At 43.4% G+C, this 26,127-nt stretch overlaps 1 protein-coding gene across 1 annotated transcript in view; it reads right to left on the bottom strand.

Annotated features, from left to right (window-relative positions):
- The window catches only part of DENND3 (DENN domain containing 3), a 390,432-nt gene that overhangs the window by 115,797 nt on the left and 248,508 nt on the right, over positions 1-26,127 (bottom strand). The window contains exons 11-13 of the mRNA XM_030219612.1: positions 17,303-17,406; positions 16,738-16,919; positions 11,164-11,685 (exon numbers count right to left, since the gene is read on the bottom strand). Of these exons, the coding sequence (XP_030075472.1) occupies positions 11,164-11,685; positions 16,738-16,919; positions 17,303-17,406 (808 nt within the window). The remainder of the gene's footprint in view (positions 1-11,163; positions 11,686-16,737; positions 16,920-17,302; positions 17,407-26,127) is intronic.

Here is a 26,127-nt window from a genome sequence, read left to right as displayed (position 1 = left end):
TTTCCGCCCATGACATCGAAGTCTTCCAGCGGCTTCAAGAAGTGCACCCAGTGCGCCCGGGTAATCTCGCTCACTGATAGGCACGCGTCATGTCTTCAGTGTCTGGGGGCTGGGCACCGCCCTCAGGCCTGTAGTCTGTGTTCCCTCTTACAAAAGCGGACTCAGGTAGCGAGGTTAGCCCAGTGGAACATTTTGTTCTCGGGCTCTTCATCGGCATCGGGAGTATCGACGTCGTCGGCGCCCGGACCTTCATCCTCGCCCCCGATTGCATCGAGTGCATCGAGGCATCGGCCCTCTGCATCGGGGCGACATCGGAGGGCTGCGTCGGTGTCGGTGGTATCGAGACCTCCTCGTCTGCTGATGTCGTCGGACGGTGGTGCTTCGTCCGGAGTGCAGGTGAGGGCTGTCCATTCCCCTGCTGGTGGCGGTGAGCCTTCGGGTGTGTCTCCCCCTACCCTGAGGGCTCCTGCGGTACAGCCCCCCCCGAGACCGGCACGAGCCAGTTCGGGCGGGAAGACGGCCGCGCATGCGCGGTGCGCACCGGCGCGCGAGGACTTTGCTAGAAAGTGTTCCGATTGGAGGGGCTGCCGTGGACGTCACCCATCAGTGAGAACAAGCAGCCTGCTTGTCCTCGGAGAACACATTTATACCCCACATTTTCCCACTTAGACGCAGGCTCAATGTGGCTTACACAATACCGTAGAGGCAAGCTACGGTTCGGTAAAATACAAATATACAATGTAGTAGTAGTCATATAAGTATCATGAGTATAAAGCAACAAAGGAATAAGGAAGGGATGATAATAAAAGTCCAATATGGTCCACAGTTTTGCTGTGTCACAGAAAGTAGAAATTTAAGTTGGATCTGAGGGGTAAGCCTTCTTAAACAAGCTGGTTTTCAGTGACTTTCTGAAGTTAAGATGGTTATCAATTGTTTTCACAGTTTTAGGCAGTGCGTTACATAGCTGTGTACTTATGTAAGAGAAGCTGGATGCATAACTTGATTTGTATCTAAGACCATTGCAGGTACCATTGTATCTCACAGAAACGTCCAAATCAGTATTATCGAAACCTCCTTTCGGACGTCTTTCTCTGAAGTCCATCAGAAGGATGTCCAAATCTCAAGGGGGCATGCCAGGGGCGTGTTCGAGACGGGACTTGGGCATTCCTAAGACTTGGACGTCTTCCAGCCATAATGGAACAAAGCGAAAACGTCCAGGACTAAAACTTTGACGTTTTAAACTAGACCTGTTATTACGAATAAGGCACAAAAAGGTGCCCCAAATGACCAGATGACAACTCAAGTGAATCGGGGATGACCTCCCCTGACTCCCCCAGTGGTCACTAACCCCCTCCCACCCCCAAAAATTGTGATTAAGAACATTACTTGCCAGCCTCTGTGCCACCCTCATCAGAATAGCATGCAGGTCCCTGGAGTAGTCCAGTAGTGGGTGCAGTGCACTTCATACAGGTGGACCCAGCCCCCTACCTCTCCCTACCTGTTACAATTGTGGAGGAATGCGAGCCCTCCAAAACTCACCAGAAACCCACTGTACCCACATATAGGTGCCCCCTTCACCCATAAGGGCTATGGTAGTGGTGTACAGTTGGGGGTAGTGGGTTTTGGGGGGGCTCAGAAGACAAGGTAAGGGAGCAATGGTCAGATATGAAGTCTACTGCAGTGCCCCCTAGGGTCAGTAGCGTAGCTAGGTGGGGCGCAGGGGGAGCGGTCGCTCCCCTAAACAGATATTTTGAAAAAATGGCGCCTATGCCCGCAAAATCTCTCTCCCCCCTCCCGCGCAAGTCTTGCATTTGTTCTCCTGTCTCTTCCCCTGCCCACTCTCTCTCCCATCTGCAGCGCGTGATCATCTTTACTGTCCTGAAGTCTTCTCCCTCAGACACTGGCGATTGATACAGTCAGCTGTTTGCCAGCGTCGGGACCTCTCCTCAGACGCATCCCACCTCTGCAGAAAACAGGAAGTTGCTTAGAGTGGGCAGGACACGCTGAGGTGAGGCCCCGACACTGGCAAACAGCTGATTATAAATCGCTGGTGCAGCAGGAGGGAAAAGGCTTCAGCGAAGTAAAAATAACTATGCAGACGGAAGAGAGCGGGCTGAAGAGAGGGAGGTGGGACTGGGGGGGGTGGAGAAGGGAGAAAAAGCTAGCCAAGGAAGTCGGTCGGTGGGTAGGGGGTGGAGAAGGGAGAAAAATCTTAACAGACAGGAGTGGAAGTGAGCCATCTAGTCCACTGTAAGTATGGAAGCCATTTGGTAGATATGTTTCCACTCCCCCGCACAGCCATCATTGCCGTTCACGTGAAACAAAGCAAGCCAAAGGTATGAGCAGCTGTGTATCCATGTGGTCATTCTTTATTGTTGGTCCATGTCTGTAACAAGTCTAAAGTTGTTTCAGTTGGATAGGCAGTGCCTTAAAAGCTGGAGGAGAAATGTACATGTCGTAGCAATTGAATATCACTAAAACAGCTTCAAAAATTCTTGTAGCTGGTAGAAACTGCAATTATAAACGCTATAGTTTGAATTTTCTTCACTGTGCTTCTATACAATACATATATCCAGATTTCAGTGAGGATATCCTGTTTTCTGATGGGTTCATCATCTTAACTGTTGTAATCTCTGCCATAGGAAGATAGAATATATTGAAATTAAATGGAAGTAGAATTAAACTCTCCTTTCATTGGGGCACATGAAATTACATTTTCATCTGTTTTGTAGTTTAACTTTTAGGTACACAAACGGATTATTCTGTTTTGAACATGTTCAGGGACAAGTGGTTTTATAAGTCAAAATAAAAATAAATATTTTGTTTCATGCAGATCACTTTTGCTTAAACATAAATGGGTTATAAATCCCTAATGCAGTCCATTGGTTTTCTTATATTTTGTTCTTGTGATGACTTATACCGTGTCAAAACTAAAAACTCTTTATTTGGTTGAGAATAAAAGGAATACTATCCACCCTAAAAAGTTGTTTTGTGGCTGTACATGAGGAATTGTGGTATTGAATAAATAAGTGTATGTTTGTGTCCCTAGTCAAGAAATTCAGTTAATCGTTTAATATTTGTGGAACATAGTCACAGAGGCATGGTATGGTCGCATTTTTAATATGGTAATACTAGGGCCCAGCTAAGGAACAGGTTATTTTGAGTTAGTCTTCACTGGCCCAAACTTGCTTCGCTTGTGCCATCACTATCTAGCAGGATACACAGTGTCCTAAAAGGTGGCGGATAAAGGATTTTTTTAGTTGCTGTTGTTGTAATCTGCCATGGGGAGGATAGAATATATTGAAATTAAATGAAAGTAGAATTAAACTCTCCTTTCATTGGGGCACATGAAATCACATTTTCATCTGTTTTGTAGTTTACCTTTTAGGTACACAAACGGATTACTCTGTTTTGTTTCAACCTAATTCATGTTTTGTTTTGTTTTTCTTTTTTGTGGCTCCCTAGTCTGTATTAGATTGGAATATTGTCACAATTTGAGTTTCTGCCAGGTGCTTGTGACCTGGGTTGGCCACTGTTGGAAACAGGATACTCGACTAGATGGACCATTGGTCTGACCCAGTATTGCTACTCTTATGTTATATAGATGAGGGTCTGTCCATGTTCTGCATGTGTGCCTGAGGTGAAGGATTCTGCTAGCACGTAGCATCTGTGTAGGAATGTGTAACAGTGCAGTCTGTTCCAGTTTCCCAATAGTAGGCTAATTGGTGCCCTAGAGCCCAGTGTGATATATATATAGCACTGTCTGTTCATAGGTGGGTTAGGGCTGTTATGGTGTGGTAAGTTTTGTGTTCTAGGGTGGTGTGGTAAGTTTTGTGTTCTAGCCCTGTGTTTCCCAAGTTGGTCCTGAAGTAACCCCTTGCCAGTCTGGTTTTCAGGCTATCCATAATAAATATGCATGACATTGATTTGTATATACTGCCTCCATTACATGCAAATCTTTTTCATACAGATTCATTGTGGATAGCCTGAAGACCTGAATGGCAAGGAGGTACTCCAGGACCACCTAGGGAAACACTTCTCTAGGTCCCACTGTAATATTAAAGCACCGTCTTTTTGTAGGTGGATTAGGGCTGTTATGGTGTGGTAAGTTTTCAGTATAAGTTTTGCGTGTCTTTTTGCAGGGGTTTGTGTTATTTCACAAAATGTCTAGCCCTATTTGAAAGTAGGCTCTGGGGCAAGGGCCGCCTTTGGTGGCCCTTGTCACCTAAAATAAAAATGCTCAGGACTAGTGTTCTTCACATCCTGTAGAATCACCACACAAACGCCCATTTGACTTAAACAAGGTGTGTAGCAGTGGAAGGAATGTGTATGCTATTCCTGAGGTGATGGTCACGATTTGAATATTTTTACTTTGTAGTTAAGAAGACAGGTTGCCTGCTCTGGCCAGTCCAGGGATCTCTTCTGCGTCCTGCCTCTTGATCTAACTTACTGTTTCCTTGTAGGCAGGACGCAACAGAGACAGCCTGTATTAATCAGCCCCTGAGCAACAACACAGACACTGCTAAGTAGGTGACACCAACCGGCGCCTATTTTATAAAAGTCTGCTCCCCCTGATATCAAAACCTGGCTATGCCTCTGCCTAGGGTACCCTATTGCTGTCCTGGGATTTTAAGGAGTACCAGTCTACTAAAAATGCTGGCTCCTCCTACGTCCCAATGGCTTGATTTTGGACATTTTACACTTGGATTTTTTTTTTGTTTCGAAAATGGCCGAAAAACAAAGATGTCCAAATCACAAAATGTCCAAATCACAGGACGTCCATAGTATTTTCGAACGCAAAACACAGACGTCCAACTTTTTTGAAAATGACTCTATTTCCTGTTCGGAATCTGGACGTCTTTGTAAAACGTCCAAATTATGATTTAGACATTTCTTTCAAAAATGTCCCTCTAAATCAGTTTTGATGCCCCTTTATATGTCCACTGGAACTGATGAATTGTTGAGGCTGTACGATGCATTTGAGTGGTTTAATTGTTTCAGATATCTGTGGATAAGATCTCTGGGGACCTTTATAAAATGAATGAATTGCATTACTCCTTGATATGACAGAAAATTAAGTGCACAACAAGTGACACTCAAAGTTTTAAATATCAGCACTTAAATCTTCACAAATCCAAATGGTAGCACCGGAATCAACAAAATTAGTGTAAATTCCTCTACGAAGACCTCAGCAGTGCTACTCGGTGACCATCGGTTAGCCTCATCAAGATTTAGGCACTATATTCGTCATTGGTCTTTTATTTTAAATATTTTTACTCTTATTATTTATATTTAAAACTGTTCCTTTAAGTGTTTTGTATTCACTAACTTATCTTTTGTTGGCTCAAGGGATGTTCATCAGACCTCAGCAGTGCTACTTCACCAAGTAGCACTGCTGAGGTCTTTGTAGAAGCATTTACACTAATTTTGTTGATTCCAGCGCTCCTATTTAGATTTAGGAGGATTGTGCATATATAAACACATAAATGCTAATATTCTGAACATTTGCAAGGTAATGCATGTGTAAATTTCAGCACCTAGGTTATAGAACTGCCCTTTACATGTCTCACTACAGTACTGTGTACATTTGATATGCTGTATACAGGGGATAACAATGTAACTGAAACAGAATACTGTAAAATATAAGTAGGCCAGAGTAACAGTGCCATCTAATGAGCATCAAGTAAATAGCACAAGTTGCAGTCTGCTTTGAACTATAGGTGGATCTCTACTTTGGGGGCAATGTAAGAAAAAGATGAAGCACAATAGCTCTCTTATAAGAGAAGAAAAGCAAGCCTGATATGGAAAAGAAACAGAGTATATAAAGGCCTGATAGGGAAAGAAAGCGTATATAATTGTTATCTCCTATTGATACTATTACTGTCTCCAACAAGTATAAACAATCTTGTAAGCACATGGGTAAGAAAACTGAGTAGTTATGTTCCCCCAAACACTCAGATCACACAAGATCACTCCTAAGGCTCACTATATATCCTATTAAATGAAAAAAACTTGAGAAAGAAAGTAATCCTGTTTTATCACCTAAATAAACTTTATAAACTAGCACATCCTAGTTTGCCATATGAGGCACTTGTACTACACTGTACGTAAACGTTCAGAAACAAAACAATCTAGTGAATAATTTTACTCAGATTACTAAAGTTGACGAAGTTAAACACTGAGATCTGTGCATTCACGGGGCTGAAAAGCAGACTATAAATACCAATTTTAAATTAATTAAATTAAGGTAAATCTGCAAGAAACAAGAGGAAACAAAATGCAAAATGTTATCATATTAGAACAGATTTAAGGTATCTTCACTTTCTCCGAGCACAAGCAAGCCTATGATTCTCACCTGTGGAAATCCCTAGATACCAGGTTCACTGAAAACAATAATCATTGGTCAAAAGGAACACGCAACGGAGAGGACAAACAAAGATTAACCTGAAACTATATATAATCTGAGTGAGAGTGCAGCCTGGAATAGAACAAAATGAGCCTAGGGGTGTGGAGTTGGACTCTAGACCACAAACAAATTCTACAAAACTGTTTGTCCAAACTGACTGTCGCATCGGATATCCTGCTCAAGACAGTAGTTAGATGTGAATGTGTTGACCAAAGACCACGTTGCAGCCTTCCACATTTCTTCAACAGAGGCTGACCTCAAGTGGGCTACCAACGCAACCATAGCTCTAACATTGTAAGCCTCGACATGACCCTTAAGGGCCAGCCCAACTTGAGCGTAAGTGAAAAAAATGCAATCTGCCAGCCAATTGGAGATTGTGCATTTCCCGATGGCAACCCCCCTTCCTGTTGGGATCAAAAGAAACAAAAGGTTGGGTGTACTGTCTGTAGGGCCTAGATTGCTTCAAATAAAAGGTCAGTGCTCGCTTCCAGTCCAAGGCATGTGGTTTGCAGTGCGCTTTCACCAGCATGTGCATGAGGTCAAGGAAAGAATGTTGGCAAGACTATTGACTGGTTCAGATGGAACTCTGACACAACTTTAAGAAGGAACTTAGGCTGTGTGCATAGAACTACTCTGTAGTGATGTAACAGCATAAGGTACATCCACTACTAAGGCCTGAAGCTGACAGACATTGTGAGCTGAAGTAACAGCTACCAAAAATATGACCTTCAAGGTCAAGAACTTCAAATGACAGGTATCAAGTGGCTCAAAAGGAGCTTTCATCAGCTGGATAAAGACGTTGAGGTCCCATGACACAGGTGGAGGTTTGACAGGTGGTTTTGTCAATAGCAAACCTCTCAGGAAGCAAGAGGCTGTCCAGAGATGGGCTTACCCTCTATGTGGTGATGATAAGCACTAATTGCACTGAGGTGAACCCTTACGTAGATGGTTTTAAGACCAGACTCAGAGACGTGTAGGGTATAGAAGGTACTCAAGCAGGACCTGTGTACAGCAGGAAACAGGATCTAGGGCCGTGCCCTCACACAACACAGCAAACCTCCTCCATTTGAAAGAGTAACACCTCTTGGTGGAATCTTTCCTGGAAGCCAGAAAGATGCGAGAGACACCCTCAGGAATATGCAAGGAAGCTAATTCTAAGCCGTCAATATCCAGGCCGTGAGGGCCAGAGACCGGAGGTTGGAATGCAGAAGAGGTCCCTTGCTCTGTGTGATAAGGATTGAAAAACATTCTAATCGGTACTGTTCTTCAGAGGATAACTTCAGAAGAAGGGGGAACCAGATTTGTCGGGGACAATAAGAAGCGATCAGAAACATGGTCCCATGGTCTTGCTTGAGTTTCAGCAGTCTTCCTTTCGAGAGGTATGAGAGGCATCCTTTAAGTCCAGAGAGCATAGCCAATCATTTTCCTGAATCATGGGGAGAAGGGTGCCCAGGGAAACCATCCTGAACTTTTCTTTGACCAGGAATTTGTTCAGGGCCCTCAGGTCTAGGATGGGATGCATCCCCCCGTCTTCTTTTGCACAAGAAAGTACCTGGCATAGAATCCCTTCCCTTCTTCCCCTAGTGGAATGGGCTTGACCGCATGGACCTTTAGAAGGGCGGAGAGTTCCTCTGCAAGTACCTGCTTGTGCTAAGAGCTGAAATGATTTGCTCTCAGTGGCCAATCTGGAGGTCTCTTTCATCAATGAAGGCATAACAGAGACAGAGTATTTGAAGGACCCATTGGTTGGAAGGTGGCATCTTTCTTGAAAAATCTTCAGCCTCCCCATGACCAGCAAGTCATCTGGGACAGTTACAGTCGCTATGCTCTGCTGGAGCCCATCCAAAGCTTGCAACCTGATTTGACTAGGGAGCTCTCTAGGTCTTAGGCACATGTTGTTGATGAGCACAAGCATGCTGGGGTTCAGCCTGCTGAGAAGTGGTGAACCTACACCTCTGTGAGTATTAAGTATTCCTCTTCAACTTGCCAAAACACCTCCTAGATGAGTAGGCAACTGCACAAGGCGCCCAGCGGGAAAGAGTATCAATGGTATCAGTGTGCTTCTTGATGTGGTCAGCAACCTCTTCACCTTCTCTCCCGGCATGTAGAATCAACCAATCTCTGCTGGACCACCGGGTTTAAGTCAGAGACACTCAGCCATGAGAGTCTGCGCATTGCTATACTCTGAGCAGAGATCCTGGATGCTACATCAAAAGTGTCACATGTGCCCCTAGCCAGGAACTTATGACACACCTTCTGCTGCTTGACCAGCTGGTGAACAGATTCAGCCTGCTCCAGTGGGAGAGAGTCTGCTAAATCAGACATACTATGCACCAAGGACCACAAGTACAGGCTCATGTAGAGCTGGTATGATTGGATATGGAAGATAAGCATTGAGGCCTGATATATCTTCCACCGAAAAGAATCTAGGGTTCTAGCTTCTCTGCCAGGGGGCACCAAAGCATAGTCCCTAGAACTCCTAGTCCTGTTAAGCATGAATTCCACCACTAGGAAATGGATGAGGCAGCTGAGGCCTATCAAACCCAGTGGAAGACTGAATTTGGTACATAGTATCAATCTTCTTGGGAAGGGCAGGGACCGACATAGGGGACTCCTAGTTCTTCACCTGAATGTCTCATGAAGAGAGACCATTTCAACCTCTCTAGGAAGAGATTCATAGTCCAGGACCTCAAACATCTTAGCCCCAAGCTTGTCCTCTACTTCCATAGGAACTGGAATAGCATTCAACATCTCATTAACAAAAGATGGGAAGGAAAGGTTCTCAGGTGGAGACTTTGTCCTTTCCTGTGGAAGGGAGGGATCAGACGGGATACCATAAGTACTGTGGATCCTCCTCAGGCTCCCATGAGCGCTTCTCATCGGTGTCAGCCAAGAACTCCTTATGGAAGGTCTGAGACCAAGCCCACCTTGACGAAGAGGAACCATGTTGACTCCAGCTTCAACTCTGGCTAAGCTTCCTCCACCGATATCGAGGGGCTGCCAACACAAGCAGCAGTCAGTGTCGAGCTCTCAAGAGGCGTTGATGTAGAAGATCTCACTGCAGGCTGATGGCCATACGGGACAACAGAATGAGGCATGAAAGGCTCCAGCACCCCAGACACCGATACACTCTGTTGTATAAAACCGCCAAAAGCTCAGGGAGCAAGGCCCGGAGGCACTCATTGAGGGCCAACATTGGGAAAAACTGGGGCATCGGTGTAGATGCAGGCTGCTCAAATTACTACTACTACTACTACTTAACATTTCTAGAGCGCTAGTAGGGTTACGCAGCGCTGTACAGTTTAACAAAGAAGGACAGTCCCTGCTCAAAGGAGCTTACAATCTAAAGGACGAAATGTCAAGTTGGGGCAGTCAAGATTTCCTGTGGGGGGGGGTCTCCTAGCTGCCTTTTGACCTATGCATTGGCACCGCCTGTATGGGTGGGGGAACTGTCCCCCAGCGCAGACACTTCCAGGGTGCTGGGGAATCTTTCAGTGCCCCGGAGCTCCTGTCACCATACATCGAAGGTGATCAGTGCCAATGCTTCTTTCAATGCTCAGCATCAATGCTCCTCAGTGCTGACAAGAACATCGAGTCCTCACGTCACCTTGGCATCGGGTTCAACGCCAACTGGTCCTAGGGGGACTGCACAGCAGCCAGCATCAAGGCAGGTAGAGACCCACTTGATGAATGGTCACTCCCAGTGTCTAAGGGTCTCACAGCCATATGGACCAACGCACCCGATGCTGATGCCAACACAAATTTCAAGGTGTCGGACCTGGCTCCATAAAGTTTTTCTCTTTGAGCCTCTCTGGCAAACTGTGTTCTTTTTGTCATATGAAGACAGTTAGAAGTGGTATGTTCAGGCCCCAAACACTGGAGACACCAAGAATGGGTGTCTCTGCTAGAGATGGTCCTATTGCACCAGATACAATGCTTAAACCCACTGGGAACCTTCAATGGCATGGAAGGAAAAACAGCTGTGGCTAAATCAAAAGATTTGATGGTGCCAAAAAAGGGAAAAAAGCACCAAAGAAAAATGAAGGGAAGAACCCGACCGAAGCTCAAGCCTAAATGAGGCCTACTGAACGTGGTAAAACAAAGGAAACCTAAAAAAAGGGGAAAATAAGCTATAAGTGTAAGGAAAAGGGAGGAAGTATACTCCAAATGACGTACAGAATAAAACAAACAAAGATAAACCACGAAGGCACAAAAAGAAGCTCTGTTAGAAAACTGAACTGGAAACTGTGAGGAGAGGAAAGCAGAGAAAAATGCATCTGCTTACCACAGAAAAAAACAGAACTGATGGTCCTGTGCTCTCACCGTGGGTGGGAAGGCACTTGTGCATGTGTGGTGGAGCGCGTCTCATGCCCCAAAGTGCTCTGTAAAAGCTTGTCACAAGCTCCATACTAGGCATTGCGGATCACATTATCTACATGTAAGAATCATAGGCTGTTTGCTCTTGGAGAAATATAATATCTGGAGAGTTAAAAAAAAAAAAAAAAAACACAAAAAGCTGCTGGATGCACTAAAATTTGTCATTTTTTAATGAAAAATTCCTATAAGGCTTTGTGCAGAAGATTCTGCATACCCAATTTACTCTGTGGATGGATTTTCATTTCCTAAAGCTATAGAAAATTAAACCCTCATACAAATATTTGCTATCTGAAGACTATCCAACAGACTTGCAGGCTTTTTGCATTTTTTTTGTGCTCTGCTTTTATCAAAAATTTTAATCTGGTTCTATTTGCTCTTACCTACTGTCAGTGCATCAAACAGTCGATGTATAATGTCAATATCTTTGACAATTCCAGATTCTTGGACTCGCTTTACAAAATCTTCAAGCTGCATATGCTTTTTGGGCAATTCAAACTTCTTCACATGATCATCTGTTTTTGCCACATCTCCTGCTTTTTCCATTACTTGGCATATAAGTCTTTTCAGTTCAGGCCTGCGATCTGCATGAGAACGTTCACTAGGAGGCAAAGCTTCCACCACTTTCCTTACCAGTTCACTGGGGAAAATACGTACATCTGTTTTATACAGATTCTGAAAGTCTGAAAGGGCAAGCAGCAGTTTTCCTTGCATCAAATAGGTAAGCCCACGAAGGTAAAAGTATCTTGCCAACAGTACCGAGTTTTCAGGTGATAGACTACTGATAGCTTTGCTAAGATGGCTGCTGAAATCCATGTAGTAAGATTGAACATAGCGATTTACTAGTGGAAAGTGGACTTCAGGTAACTTGAAAGTATGAAGTGGTTTTAATGGTGTCTTTATTACTAAAATGAAAACAAAACAGAGTTTGAATTAATAGTCCATTTTAAAAACTAAGATGCAATCTATCATACTGTTCAAGACATGAGTGTTCATGGTCTAACAATGATTTCACTATTTACAGTTACTAATTCTTGAAACAGCAATCAATAATAGTTCCTGCTATCGTTAATTTGGAGAAGCGGCCTAGCGATTAGGGTGGTGGACTTTGGTCCTGGGGAACTGAGGAACTGAGTTCGATTCCCGGCACAGGCAGCTTCTTGTGACTCTGGGCAAGTCACTTAACCCTCCATTGCCCGCCGCATTGAGCCTGCCATGAGTGGAAAAGCGCAGGGTACAAATGTAACATAAAATAAAAAATATATGCAGTGGGGGAAATAAGTATTTGATCCCTTGCTGATTTTGTAAGTTTGCCCACTGACAAAGACATGAGCAGCCCATAATTGAAGGGTAGGTTATTGGTAACAGTGAGAGATAGCACATCACAAATTAAATCCGGAAAATCACATTGTGGAAAGTATATGAATTTATTTGCATTCTGCAGAGGGAAATAAGTATTTAATCCCTCTGGCAAACAAGACCTAATACTTGGTGGCAAAACCCTTGTTGGCAAGCACAGCGGTCAGACGTCTTCTGTAGTTGATGATGAGGTTTGCACACATGTCAGGAGGAATTTTGGTCCACTCCTCTTTGCAGATCATCTCTAAATCATTAAGAGTTCTGGGCTGTCGCTTGGCAACTCGCAGCTTCAGCTCCCTCCATAAGTTTTCAATGGGATTAAGGTCTGGTGACTGGCTAGGCCACTCCATGACCCTAATGTGCTTCTTCCTGAGCCACTCCTTTGTTGCCTTGGCTGTATGTTTTGGGTCATTGTCGTGCTGGAAGACCCAGCCACGACCCATTTTTGAGGCCCTGGCGGAGGGAAGGAGGTTGTCACTCAGAATTGTACGGTACATGGCCCCATCCATTCTCCCATTGATGCGGTGAAGTAGTCCTGTGCCCTTAGCAGAGAAACACCCCCAAAACATAACATTTCCACCTCCATGCTTGACAGTGGGGACGGTGTTCTTTGGGTCATAGGCAGCATTTCTCTTCCTCCAAACACGGCGAGTTGAGTTCATGCCAAAGAGCTCAATTTTTGTCTCATCTGACCACAGAACCTTCTCCCAATCACTCTCGGCATCATCCAGGTGTTCACTGGCAAACTTCAGACGGGCCGTCACATGTGCCTTCCGGAGCAGGGGGACCTTGCGGGCACTGCAGGATTGCAATCCGTTATGTCGTAATGTGTTACCAATGGTTTTCGTGGTGACAGTGGTCCCAGCTGCCTTGAGATCATTGACAAGTTCCCCCCTTGTAGTTGTAGGCTGATTTCTAACCTTCCTCATGATCAAGGATACCCCACGAGGTGAGATTTTGCGTGGAGCCCCAGATCTTTGTCGATTGACGGTCATTTTGTACTTCTTCCATTTTCTTACTATGGCACCAACAGTTGTCTCCTTCTCGCCCAGCGTCTTACTGATGGTTTTGTAGCCCATTCCAGCCTTGTGCAGGTGTATGATCTTGTCCCTGACATCCTTAGACAGCTCCTTGCTCTTGGCCATTTTGTAGAGGTTAGAGTCTGACTGATTCGCTGAGTCTGTGGACAGGTGTCTTTCATACAGGTGACCATTGCCGACAGCTGTCTGTCATGCAGGTAACGAGTTGATTTGGAGCATCTACCTGGTCTGTAGGGGCCAGATCTCTTACTGGTTGGTGGGGGATCAAATACTTATTTCCCTCTGCAGAATGCAAATAAATTCATATACTTTCCACAATGTGATTTTCCGGATTTAATTTGTGATGTGCTATCTCTCACTGTTACCAATAACCTACCCTTCAATTATGGGCTGCTCATGTCTTTGTCAGTGGGCAAACTTACAAAATCAGCAAGGGATCAAATACTTATTTCCCCCACTGTATATATATCATTGCTAGCACGGTCTAGGGGAAGGAGAAAGATTAGATTGTCATTCTTTGGTGAATCTTGCTGAATGAGACATTCCCTTCATCATTCAAGATCTCTAGGGCCCCATGCTCATCTAATCCAAGGCTCTAGAGATACAAATGTAACTCAATTTAGAAGTGTGGGCTAAAATGTTGCATAATTTTGAATAGCAGTGGAGGCAAGAACCAGGGAAGCTACTGTTTGCCCTGGGATTGGTAGCATGGAATGTTACTACTATTTGGGTATCTGCAAAATTTTTGGCATTTTCCAATTCAAGATAGATTTGGAGACATTTATGAGAAGGTTGCAACTGAAGATTTTTTTTTCAAATAAATCAGCTGGGAATGACAACTCCTTAATTGTTCCTAAATCAATGCGGGTCTGCTACATAGTTCTACACAGAAACTACATGCAAATCAAATATTACACCTCAGTTACACACAAAACAGATAAACCTTCCCTAAATACTGAACAAGGGCTCACAAATTAGAACTGGAAATATGAAGACAAAAATTGAACTGGGAACCCCAAGAATTCAAACTAGGCATGTAACAAAACATGGGAGAAATAAGAACAGAGGGCCCAATATTTGAAGTGATTTAAATGAGCTTTCTGTCACTCCCTGTCCCCTCTCTCTCCCCTCCTCCTCCCAAACTGCAACAGTCAGAAGTAAGAGTTGCAGCAGGAAGACAAGCCCAATCACAGGAAATGCAACTACACAAGCCACAATCTCACACTCCATCCTGAGTTGCATAGGCAGCCATCTGCGCTTAGCAGGCTTTCACGTCTGGTGGTTCTATGCACTGCCTCTCCTTGCTCCCTGAAAAGGCAGATTCCTAGAAAACTTAGCTGCAGAACAGGAAGTCTTACGGTCTGAACCCCAGTCACCCCAGTCTTTGGAACAAAACCTAGGCCCTGACAATCCAGAGGGTTGACTTGGCCTCAGGAAGGCACTAGGGCCTGGATCCTCTAAATCCTCTACCTGCTTTATTAAGGTCTCCCCAAACAACAGACCTCCATAAAGGAGAACATGCTGAGGCCTAGCCTCAAGAACAATCTCCCACTACACCCTAGATATCTGAGCAGAGAGGACCCAAGGGGGAAGGGAGAGTACGTAAGTAAGACTTGCCCTGCCAAAAGGGGCCCTTGGGGGCTGCTGCTGGACCCTGGCACCTAAGGGAAGCCTACAGGTGACAGTCAGGGACACAGAGGATTTGTCAATCTAAGTTCAACCATCTACTACCTCACCGCCGCAGCCCTTAAACTGCAGCCTAGGAAATAAGACCTATCCTTCAATCCTACTGCACTATTCTAACCTGCACCATCCGCTTGAGGCAGAAAAATAAGGAAAGTGATCCATGCTGCAACACCCCTTGTAGGGATGAAGTCACTGGAACATTCAAATTTCTCTGCTTTCCATCTGCCAGTACAGGGGCACAACCCATTGATTAAGACTGGTCTAGCATGATGATAAAGGAAACCAAAAGCTCAAAGCAGTTTACAGAAAAGAATATGAAGTTACAAGGACCATTTGTAAACCACATACAATTAGATAACAAGGCATATTCGCAATATAGAAATGCAATCCATAAAATCATAATAAAAAAATGCCTCCTAATCTATAATAGAAAAATCCTCAAAAAATTTAGGGGTTCATATTCAAAGGGGTTTAACATTCTACAGCACAGATAAGTGTTTTGTTAACTCCTACATATGAACATGAACTTGTTAGATGTTCATTTTTTTTTAGATTTTGGATATCTTATTTAATTTTTTGGATCGAATTTGGAATGTGGTTATGCTATTTACTTATATTAATACCTCAGTATCCGTTTTTTTGAAGTAGTGCTTTTCTCCGGGCGGAGGGGGGGGGAGTTTTTACACTGCTGTTTTTCCAAATCTGGGGGAGCCTATGATTAAAAGTCCAACAGGGGATGTTTGATAGCATGTAAGTAATCTCACCCTGGACAGTTGAGGCTCGTTTTATTTAATTAAGTTCTTTATAATTAATGGCATAACATTGTCTATTAGATAAGGATAAACTACATTTGTTTGGACCTAATATATAAGAACATAAGAATAACCATACTGAGTCAGACCACATTTAGCCCAGTATCCTATTTCTATCAGTGGCTGATCCAGGTCACAAGTACTTGGCAAGATTCCATGTTACCAATCCCAGGGAAAAGTGGTGCCTTTCCTCATGTCTACCTTAATAGCAGATTATGGACTTCTCCTCCAGGAACTTGTCTAAAACTTTTTAAAACCCAAATACACTAACTGCTGTTACCACATCCTCTGACAATGAGATCAAGAATTTAACTATTGACCGAGTGAAAAAAATATTGTCTCCTATTTGTTTTAGAAGTATTAACGTAACTTTATGGAGTGTCTCCTAGTCCTTGTACTTTTTGAAAGATCAATTCACATTTACATATACTAGTCCACTCAGGATTTTGTAGACCTCCCTCCTCAGCTACCTCTTTTCCAAGCTAAAAAAAGAGAGAGATAATTTCTGAATTCTTAGGCTTCCACAGTTGTAAGATCCAGGTTAGAGTCTGCCTTTTCAGTTAAAGTGAGTTCCTGGCCCTCAATAATCAGTAATCTGGTGGTCCTTAGAGTCGTGGGATAAACCTGTATGTCCTCCCCCTACCCTCTTTTGGGGCCTAACGGAGTCCTTTTCCCTCTTCCCCAGGTTTTCCAATAGTCAAAGTCCACTGTTTACCAGAGCATGCAAATTAGATGCAAATGTCATCTAGTTCAGTTGCTGGGTTCTATTCTCATTCCCAGTGCTCAGGAAATTAAGTCACTAGACTCAAGAACGGTTAGTCCCTCCCCTGCCACTGTCCACATAGCCCTCCCTGCTAGACTACAACCTCCCAAGCAAAGTCCCAGATGTACACCCCATCACAAGAAGTAAAACTGCTTTGTTATAATAATACAAAAAACAGAATAGTAAATAAAATAAACCATAAACCAAAGCCTACACAACTTGGCTACAGTGAAATCCAATCAGACTATAATCTGAAAAACACATTTCAATCATTATTTTACTATTACTTTGCCATACCATGCTCTGGATCAATTTTCCTCAGTGAAAGTTGTCTAGCAGGAGGATCTGAAGGTCTGATGTCTTGAAGATTAGGCATGCTTATTACTAAACGTTTACTAAACATGTGCTCCTGGCGAAATCGCTTCAAAAACATTTTCTCAGTTGTTCGCCTTCTAGGGCTATCAAGCATCAAGTTTATTCTGAGAAGATAAAGATACAAAAGGCTTATATGAAATGTCATCCTGCAGAAAATGATGATTCTACTGTACTTTTATAAATTAATTTTGTTTCCAAAAATAAAGATAAGAATGCTGAGAGTTAATTTCTAAAGAATTATTTCCATTATTCAACAATGCACTCTACAAAACTTGCTCATATTTTTTGTAGCATTATTCTTGTTGCTTTAAGTTACATGGGAATCTAAGAAAATTGTCAGCATACTCTAAGTCTCCATTACTTGTTCCTGTCATGCTTTCCAATCATTCAGTGTGTTCTTAAAGTTTAAAATCTTATTAAAGATTTTAAGAGATACTTACTGTGGGTTATACAGTTATACAGAAAGGCATCAGCAAGAATACATTACCTATCTGTTTCAAACTGAGTGCTCAGATCCAGTCTTGTAAATGCATCCATCTTTTTGTTAAGACGAGCTTTGAGAAAAGAGTGAAACATATAGGTTTCCAACACCTGCAAGTCAATACATTACTGTAAATAATTTTCAGGTATGCATTCTCATTACTAAACCATTACAGCCATTACAGTACTTGACCTCTGTTGTCTTGTTGATATCTATAATGCTCTCCTTGATAACTGGCATATCTGTAAATTTGTTATTGGTGCTTACCTCAAATGTCACATTTCAGTGCCCAAATGCAAGGTGCGCATTAAGCGGTATGCTATAAAGTCACACCATTCATGCACACCTGCACCATTACACTTACACACTTGGAGGTGGAGAGTGAGTGGGCACTGGATGAAACCAACAACTATGGATGCAAAAGGTAACCTACAAATTGCATACAGGCTACTGATGCATAACTGCTGTGCCCAATTGTGCACCTCTAAATCTGGCTACTAAATGGCTGAGACATTATCTTAAGACATGGAACATTCATGGGTGCATTGTGCTGCTTGTTGGTGTATCTGTACTCTCCTTTATACCCCCACATCCTCAACATCACCCACCTATCAACTTGGTGCTCCTTTGTACCAAACAAAAGTCAATAAACAGGATCTTATTCACTAAAATACTTCTAGGTACAACCTTAAATCAAAACAGTGAATATTACTTTATGTTTTTGTGGTCATTTTGAATTTTTCAAGTTTCACTGTATTCGCTCCTTTGTACCAAACACCCTGCCCTCCTCTTCAACACCTGACCCCATGACCCCCCTCCCCTTGCCCCCTCACTATCCCTCTATCCCATCCCTCTGTGAAACAGTGTGTGTGTGTGTGTATATGTGCCGGTCTTTGTCCTCTTCCACTGCAGGCTAGCTGTGTTTGTATCTGCCTATGTCTGTGTAAACTGTGCCTGTCAGGGTGTGGGTGTGTCCCCTTGGTGCATTGTTTGGTGGGGTCACCAGATACACTTAATGAAGTATCAAATATTTCCAGCAGAGGGGAAGAAGAAGCTCTGCTGAAAGAGGATAACTGAACTCAGATCACGAGACCCTGCAAGATCGATACCATGACTCCACCTGCCTCCGAACTGAAGAACTGATATGCAAGCCTGGAAGTGAAGGAGATGACAGCATCCCAGAGAGAGGAGGAATCAGAGCTAAAAATCCCCAAAGTTGCTGGATCAGTGACCACTAAGAGGCGAAAGATAATGGTGACTGGCAATTCTCTTCAGCGGGGTAAAGAGGCATTCATCTGCAGACCAGACATGATACCCCGGGAGGTGTGCTGTCTGCCAAAACTCATCAAGCCTAATGATTATTATCCAATGCTGCTCATCCATGTTGGCACAAATGATATTGCTAGTAGCTCACCAAACATATCAAAAGTGACTTCATGGCTCTGGGAGAGAGGGTGAAACAGACAGGTGTTCTTTTTTATTCTCCATGTTGAGGGTAAAGGCCAAGCAGAGAAACTAGCATCCTGAAAATGAATATGTGGCTATGCAGATGGTTTCATCAAGAGCATTTTGGCTTCCTGTACCAAGGGATGCTTCACCCTCTGGGAGAGAGGGTGAAGCAGACAGGTGCACAGGTGGTGTTCTTTTTTATTTTCACTGTTGAGGGTAAAGGCCAAGGCAGAGAAACTACCATCCTGAAGATGAATATGTGGATGCTTTTCCAAGATGGTGTCCATCTATCAAAGAAGGTAAGAAGTAATTTCAGCAGCAGACTGGCTAACCTACTGAAGAGGGCTTTAAACTAGAATCATTAGGGCAGGGTGATCAAAGCCCCCTGGTTAAGTACAACCCTCAGGTAAACGAAGCGTTAAATACTGCTACACAAATGGTAAAAAGGGACATTTGGAAAGTTGTATATACTAATGCCCAAAGTATGGGAAATAAGGTTTTAAACCTTGAGGCTGTGATGGAAGAGACTGATTTGGATTTAGTGGCGATCACACAGACACGGTTCACTGAGTACATTCCCTGACTTTTTACCATACCTATCAGCAAAATACTGGAACATCCTACCGATACAGATAAGGTCCACGACACATTATACCACATTCTGCAAACTTCTGAAAGCCTATTTATTTGAAAGACATATATTAAAAATTTAACACTTATGAATGAAGACCAGGATCTGGACTATCGACCAGATCCCTAGCGTTCTCTCTTACTGACTTTAATCTTGTAATTCCAAATCATGTACTTCGCTTCTTGATGTAAGTTGCACTGCACTCTTTCTGGGAAAGCTGGCGACTAATAAGAAATAAAGTAACATACCATGACTGGTATATAGATATACTGGGCTATAATCTGTTCAGGAAAGACAGGGTAGAGAGTGGCATTATATGTTAAAGATAACATTAAAGCCACAGAATTGCACGACCTAAAAGGAAAGGAAAAGACACTGTGAGTCAATCTAGAAAGAGGGAATGGTAAATGTATTTATATTGGTGTTGTAATGGTATCAGTTTATTATATTTTGCTGGATTATATATACACCAATATATTTGTGCAGCTTTTATATATTTGACACTGCAGCAGAGAAAATAGTTTCATTTCAAGCCCCTCTCTCCCCATCCCTTTTTCTGGGAACTTCTGATAGCAGGGATAGTTAATTACAAACACTTAACAAACACAAAAGAGCTTCCTCTGCCCTCCCACCTAACAAAAGATGGACTAAGGTGGGCACCTGAATACCCCATTGAAGACAAAGAACTCAGAGGAAAACCATAAACAAGACATTTGCTTGTCAAAGGTATACCTGGCCCCTCCCATCAGCTTTCAGACATGTGCAGAAAGGAAGGACTTGTAATGTGTATCTGCTCCAGAGAATCAAGCAGGAAGCCCTGTACATCAAAACACCATTTGCCAGCAAAATCCAGACAGCAAGTCTCGTGATGTCATAAGACATGAGACCAGGACTCAGGGGTCGTGTGCAGACATGAGACCAAGATACCACAATGCTTTGCAAATGCCCAAGGGTCGTGTGGAAACCAGGACAAAGATCCACATGGCATATCCTCCTGCAGCTTGCAAGATATAAAAGCAAAAGCTGCTTCCCCAAGATTCAGATTCTCTTCAACTGCAAGCAACTCAGGAATCCACTCACTGCAGAAGCTCTCCTGTCCTGCAAACATGTGCTTACCTAATGCTGTTCATACTGTGTAACAAGGACTTGTAAGTAACATAACTTTTGATCTAGACCTGCTACTTTGCCTTACTTAAGCACAGATTATCTGTAAAGATCTCTTAAAACCTACCTCTCATGTGCAATTGTATATTAAATCAACCTTTTTGAAGCTAAAATTACGGTCTCTTTGTGTTCTGAGTATATGGTATCTTTTATATATACTTAATTTATTTAATTTATTGCAATTATCACCTTTGGTGATTGGTGGAGAAATTAATATCCTAAAACTTATAAATACAGCATCTGCTCTTAAATTATAAACAGTAGCGAGTGCTCTCGAGCTATTTTCCCAAAAATAAATAATTTCTTGTAACAGTGTGATATACAGGCCTCCTTCTCAGAGAGAAGTGGACAGAGATTTAATTGAAGACAATCAAAATATAACTATGAAAGGGAAAGTACCACTAATAGGTGATTTTAATAAGCCAGATGTTAGAAATATAGAAACATGATGGCAGGTAAGAGCCATATGGCCCATCCAGTCTGCCCATCCACAGCAATCACTATCTCCTCCTTTCCCTAAGAGATTCCATGTGTCTATCTCACACTTTCTTAAATTCAGAGACAGTCCTCATCTCCACCAACTCCACCAGGAGGCGATTCCATGCACCTTTCTGTGAAAAAGTATTTCCTTAGATTACACCTGAGCCTATAACTCTTTAATTTCATCCTATGCCCTCTCATGCCAGAGTTTTTCTTCATTTGAAAAAGGCTCACCTCCTGTACATTAATGCCACAGAGGTATTTAAATGTCTCTATCATATACCCTCTCTCCCAACTTTCTTCCAATGTATACCTATTGAGAGCCTTAAGTCTGTCCCCGTATGTTTTACGACAGCGACCACTGGCCAATTTTGTAACCTCCCTCTAGACCGACTCCATCCTGTTTACATCTTTTTGTAGGTGTGATCTCCAGAACTGCACATAGTATTCTAAATGGGCCTCACCACAATTGCCCTCCCCTTGTCCCTTCCTCCCTTCTCACCCATTAGTTCCCTCACCTGTAACTGTCTTGTCTGTCTATATTATTTAGATTGTAAGCTCTTTTGGGCAGGGACTGTCTCTTTGTATCAGTTGTTCAGCGCTGCGTGCGTCTGGTAGCGCTATACAAATGCTAATAATAATAATAATAATAGTACCCTTATATAAGACTTATACAAGGGCACTATAACCCCTTTTCTTCTGCTGGACATTCCTCTTGCCCTATGCATTCAAGCATCCTTCTGACTTTGATCATCACCTTTTCTACCTGTTCGGCCACCTTAAGATCATCAGATACAATCATCCCCAAGTCTTGCTCTTCTTTTGTACACAGAAGTACTTCACACCCTATACTATACCTTTCCTTTGGATTTGTGCAACCTAAATGTATGACCCTGCATCTTTTAGCAATAAATCTGAGTTGCCAACTGCTTTACCATTCTTCAAGCTTCGCCAGAATCCTCTGCATGCTATCCACGCCCTTCAGGGTCTCCACCCTATTAGTTTAGTATCATCCGCAAAGAGACAAACCTTATCAGACAGTCCTTGCGCAATATCACTCACAAAAAACGCTTCCTGTGGTACACCACTGATAACATCCTTTTCAAGGCTGGTCTTAGGCAGGGGCGACAGGAGTGGTCACACAGGGCCTTAAGCTCCCAGGGACCACGCAGCAGCCTTGACATATCCCTCCCGCTCCCTGCTATTGCCATCTCCTCTCCTGTTTAGAGAGTTGCAATTGAGCAGGGGGAATGCACGGCAATCTAAGCTTTGCCTCTCCTCCCTCGAGCCGCAGGGTGCCTTCCTGGCATATGCCTCAAGCCACCCTGGTGGTCTAGGGGATTTTTCGGGACAGGAAAGATCTCCAGTCTTTCCTGCCCGCTGCCGTATCGCTTTTTAAAAATGGCTGCCAAGACTTCCAGCGGCAGCCTCTCGACACTTCTGGTTGGCATTGAAATGTTTAATATTGTGTCTATGTAAATTGAGCCTCATCTTTAGCATCTGGCTTGTTTCTCTAATATAGCACCCTTCTTCACACTTTTTGCATTGAATGATATATACCACATTTGAGGAGCATGTGAATGATCCCCTTATGCTGAATGCTATTCCTATGTGAGTGACTGTGGGATCCTGCAAGATGTGTTGCCAGTTTGCAGCTAGGTATATTGCACGGACGTGTGCCATTCACTTGTCAGGTTCTCAGGTTCAGAGCCCACAGGGCTGGGCTCTGGAGCAAACGTGAGCCCTTGGGCTGCTGCCGAGGAGCGACAGCAGCAGGCAAAACCCACCAACCAACACTGGGCAAGCACACCGGCAGGGACTGCAGGCACTGCCCAGTGAACCGGAACATATGGACTGGAATCCCCCGGACTGGAGGACACAGGATTGGAACACTGGACTGCAATCCCCCGGACTGGAACATACACCAGACCGGAACACACTGGACTGGAGCACACTGGACTGGTTCGTACAGCTTCACCTGCACTTGGCCACTACCCCCCCCCCCCCCCTTGGGTTCGAGTGGCCGGCAGGACTTACCGGATACCGGATGACACAAGGACCAGGACTGGAAACAGAAGAGACAGCAGTGCTCCAAGGAACTGGAATAACCAGGGCACTCCTAGGCCTACACTAACAAAAGGACTTCCTAAGCACTACTCTAGCAAGCTAGATACAAAACTAACAAGCTTCCTAAGCACTACTCTAGCAAGCTAGACATAAAACTAACCAGGTGCTTCCTAAGCCCTACTCTAGCAAGCTAGATACAAAACTAACAAGGTGCTTCCCAAGCACTACCCTAGCAAGCTAGACACAAAACTAACAAGGTGCTTCCTAAGCCCTACTCTAGCAAGCTAGATACAAAACTAACAAGGTGCTTCCTAAGCACTACCCTAGCAAGCTAGACACAAAACTAACAAGGTGCTTCCTAAGCACTACCCTAGCAAGCTAGACACAAAACTAACAAGGTGCTTCCTAAGCCCTACTCTAGCAAGCTAGATACAAAACTAACAAGGTGCTTCCTAAGCACTACTCTAGCAAGCTAGACACAAACTATCAAGGTGCTTCCTAAGCACTACTCTAGCAAGCTAGATACAAAACTAACAAGGTGCTTCCAAAACCAAGAGGGAAAAGCAGGGGAACCACAATGGAAAAGCAGGAAAGCTAAACACACAGACACCAGTGCACACTGCACTAACACTAACCTGGACCTAGCAAAAGCAAGCAGGGAAACTAGACACAAAGTCAGAAGTGCACACTGCACCACCCTACCTAAAGCAAACACCACCGTTGCAAAGGCTCTGAAGGAAAGAACACCACTTCCTTATCAAGGCCCTCCCAGATGATGTCACACTCCCTAGCCCCAGGCAACAGCACACTGACCCAGAGAGCACACTGAAACCCATAGAGGCCCAACCCACACCAATGCAACACCGTGAAGCACTTGAAGCCAGTACACCCAAAGAGAGTTAGCGCTAACTCAGTCCACACACACAGCTGTAGTAAAGTGAAACAATTAACCCCATGCTGCTGGAAGCTGCCAGCACAGAGAGAGAGAGCCAGCTGCTCATAAAGGACAGACAAAAGAAACAGAAGCCAGCTAAGCTGACCACCTGGAAAAAGGTAAGTTTGAGAGGGGTTATGACCACAATCATAACATCACTTCTTTTTGAGCTTGTATTAGGAGTTCGTTTTTCACTAATTTCTGTTTCAAATTAGGTGGTTGTTGGAAGGCTAGGAATATCTCTTTCAGTAATTCATCCTCCTAGAGTAGTGGCTGTAGATCTTTTATGATTCTTCTCAATTTTTCTAGCTCTGGATTATATGTCACTACAAGGGGAATTCTGTCTGTGGCTTTTTTCTCTTTGTACTGCAGAATGTTTTCTCTAGATATTTTAAGGGAAGAAGCAATATTCTTGGATATTTTGGGGTTGTAGCATTTTTGTTTGAAGGATTCAGTCAGGATTTTGAGGTGTTTATCTCTGTCTCTTGGTGGTATCGTGTGGCTTGGCTACATATAATAGATTTTTTTTTATATGTGAAGGGTGGAAGCTAGAGTTGTGGAGATGGCTGCATCTGTCCTTAGGTTCCTGTATATCGATGTTTGTATACAGCCATTGCTGATTGAAACTGTGGTGTCTAGAAAGTTGACTTTCTCTGGGGAGTACTCAATTTTGAATTTGACTGTAGGATGGTATATATTGAAGGAACTGTAAAATTGTTTGAGAGTCTCTTCTCCCTCAGTCCAAATAATGAAAATGCCATCAATGTACCGGTAGTATATTAAGGGTTTAGTCTGATATGTATTCAAAAATGTCTCCTCCAATTCTGCCATGAAGACGTTAGCATATTGGGGTGCCATCCTGGTGCCCATTATTTATTTTTATTTTTTGGAGGAGGGCTATTTTTTGTTTTGGACTTTTTTGTCAGGGCTTTTTTGACCAGGTACCCTATCAACCTTCCTCTGAAGAAGGTCCAAAGTTGAGTATTCTTTCAAGAGAGAAAAGAATAATGGGTCCTCATCTGTTTGGCCTTCTTGAAAGCAGGTTCAACTACTACTGACTACTGTGATAAATGCAGTTCAGACTCTGTTCATTAAATCAGTCTTTTCATTAACAGTCTAGAAAGAGAGTGGGGTCTCCTACATTCTCATAAGTATATAAGCAGTGCCATACTGGAACACACCAAAGATTCATCAAGCCCAATATCCAACAGTGGTCAAGCCGGGTCACAAATACCTGGCAGGAACCCAAAAGAGTAAACAGATTATATGTTGCTTATCCCAGGAATAAGCAGTAGATATTTCTCGTCCACTTTAATAATGGATTATGGACTTTTCCTCCAGGAACTTTTAATCTTGATACATTAACAGCTTTTACCACATTCTCCGATAATGAATTTGAGCTTAATTACACATTTTCTCCTATTTGTTTTAAATGTAATACTTAGGAACTTCACTGTATTCCCCCTAATCCTTGTATTTTTGGAAACAGTAAACAAGTTATTCATGTCTATCAGTTCCATTCCACGCATTATCATATCTCCCCCCACCCCACTTCAGCACTCTCTTACTCTCTTCTCCAAGCTGAAGATCCATAACCTCTTTAGCCTTTCCTTACAAGGGGAGTCATTCCATCTCAATCATTTTAGTCATCCTTTTCTGTAACTTTTCAAATTCAGCTACATCTTTTTTGAGATGTGGTGACCAGATATGTTCACAGTACTTGACATGTGGTCACACCAGGAAGTGATTGGCTCAGAGACTTCCAAGGTCTCTCAGCTGAGTGAAGCACGACCAATCACAGCGCGTTTAGCTGAGCTAAACACGCTGTGATTGGCTCAGAGACTTCCAGGTCTCTCAGCTGAGTGAAGCACGGCCAAAAAGGACGTTTTTATTATTGCGGGGTTGAATGTCCAAAAAAGAGCCTGCAGCATCGGAGCCTGTTTGATTTTTTTTTATTTATAAAGCTTCGCTTCAAAAAAAAAAAAAGTCCATTTTGGGCAGCCTCCCCCCCCCCCCCCCGCCCCGCCACAATAATAAAAACGACCTTTTTGGCCATGCTTCACTTAGCTGAGAGACCTGGAAGTAAGGGAGGGACATCCAAGTAAG

Source organism: Microcaecilia unicolor, chromosome 1 (genome assembly GCF_901765095.1).
Source record: "Microcaecilia unicolor chromosome 1, aMicUni1.1, whole genome shotgun sequence".
In the NCBI taxonomy this organism is placed as follows: domain Eukaryota; kingdom Metazoa; phylum Chordata; class Amphibia; order Gymnophiona; family Siphonopidae; genus Microcaecilia; species Microcaecilia unicolor.
Note: the sequence above shows the minus strand (reverse complement) of the source record. Positions and strands in the feature narration are given on the sequence as shown.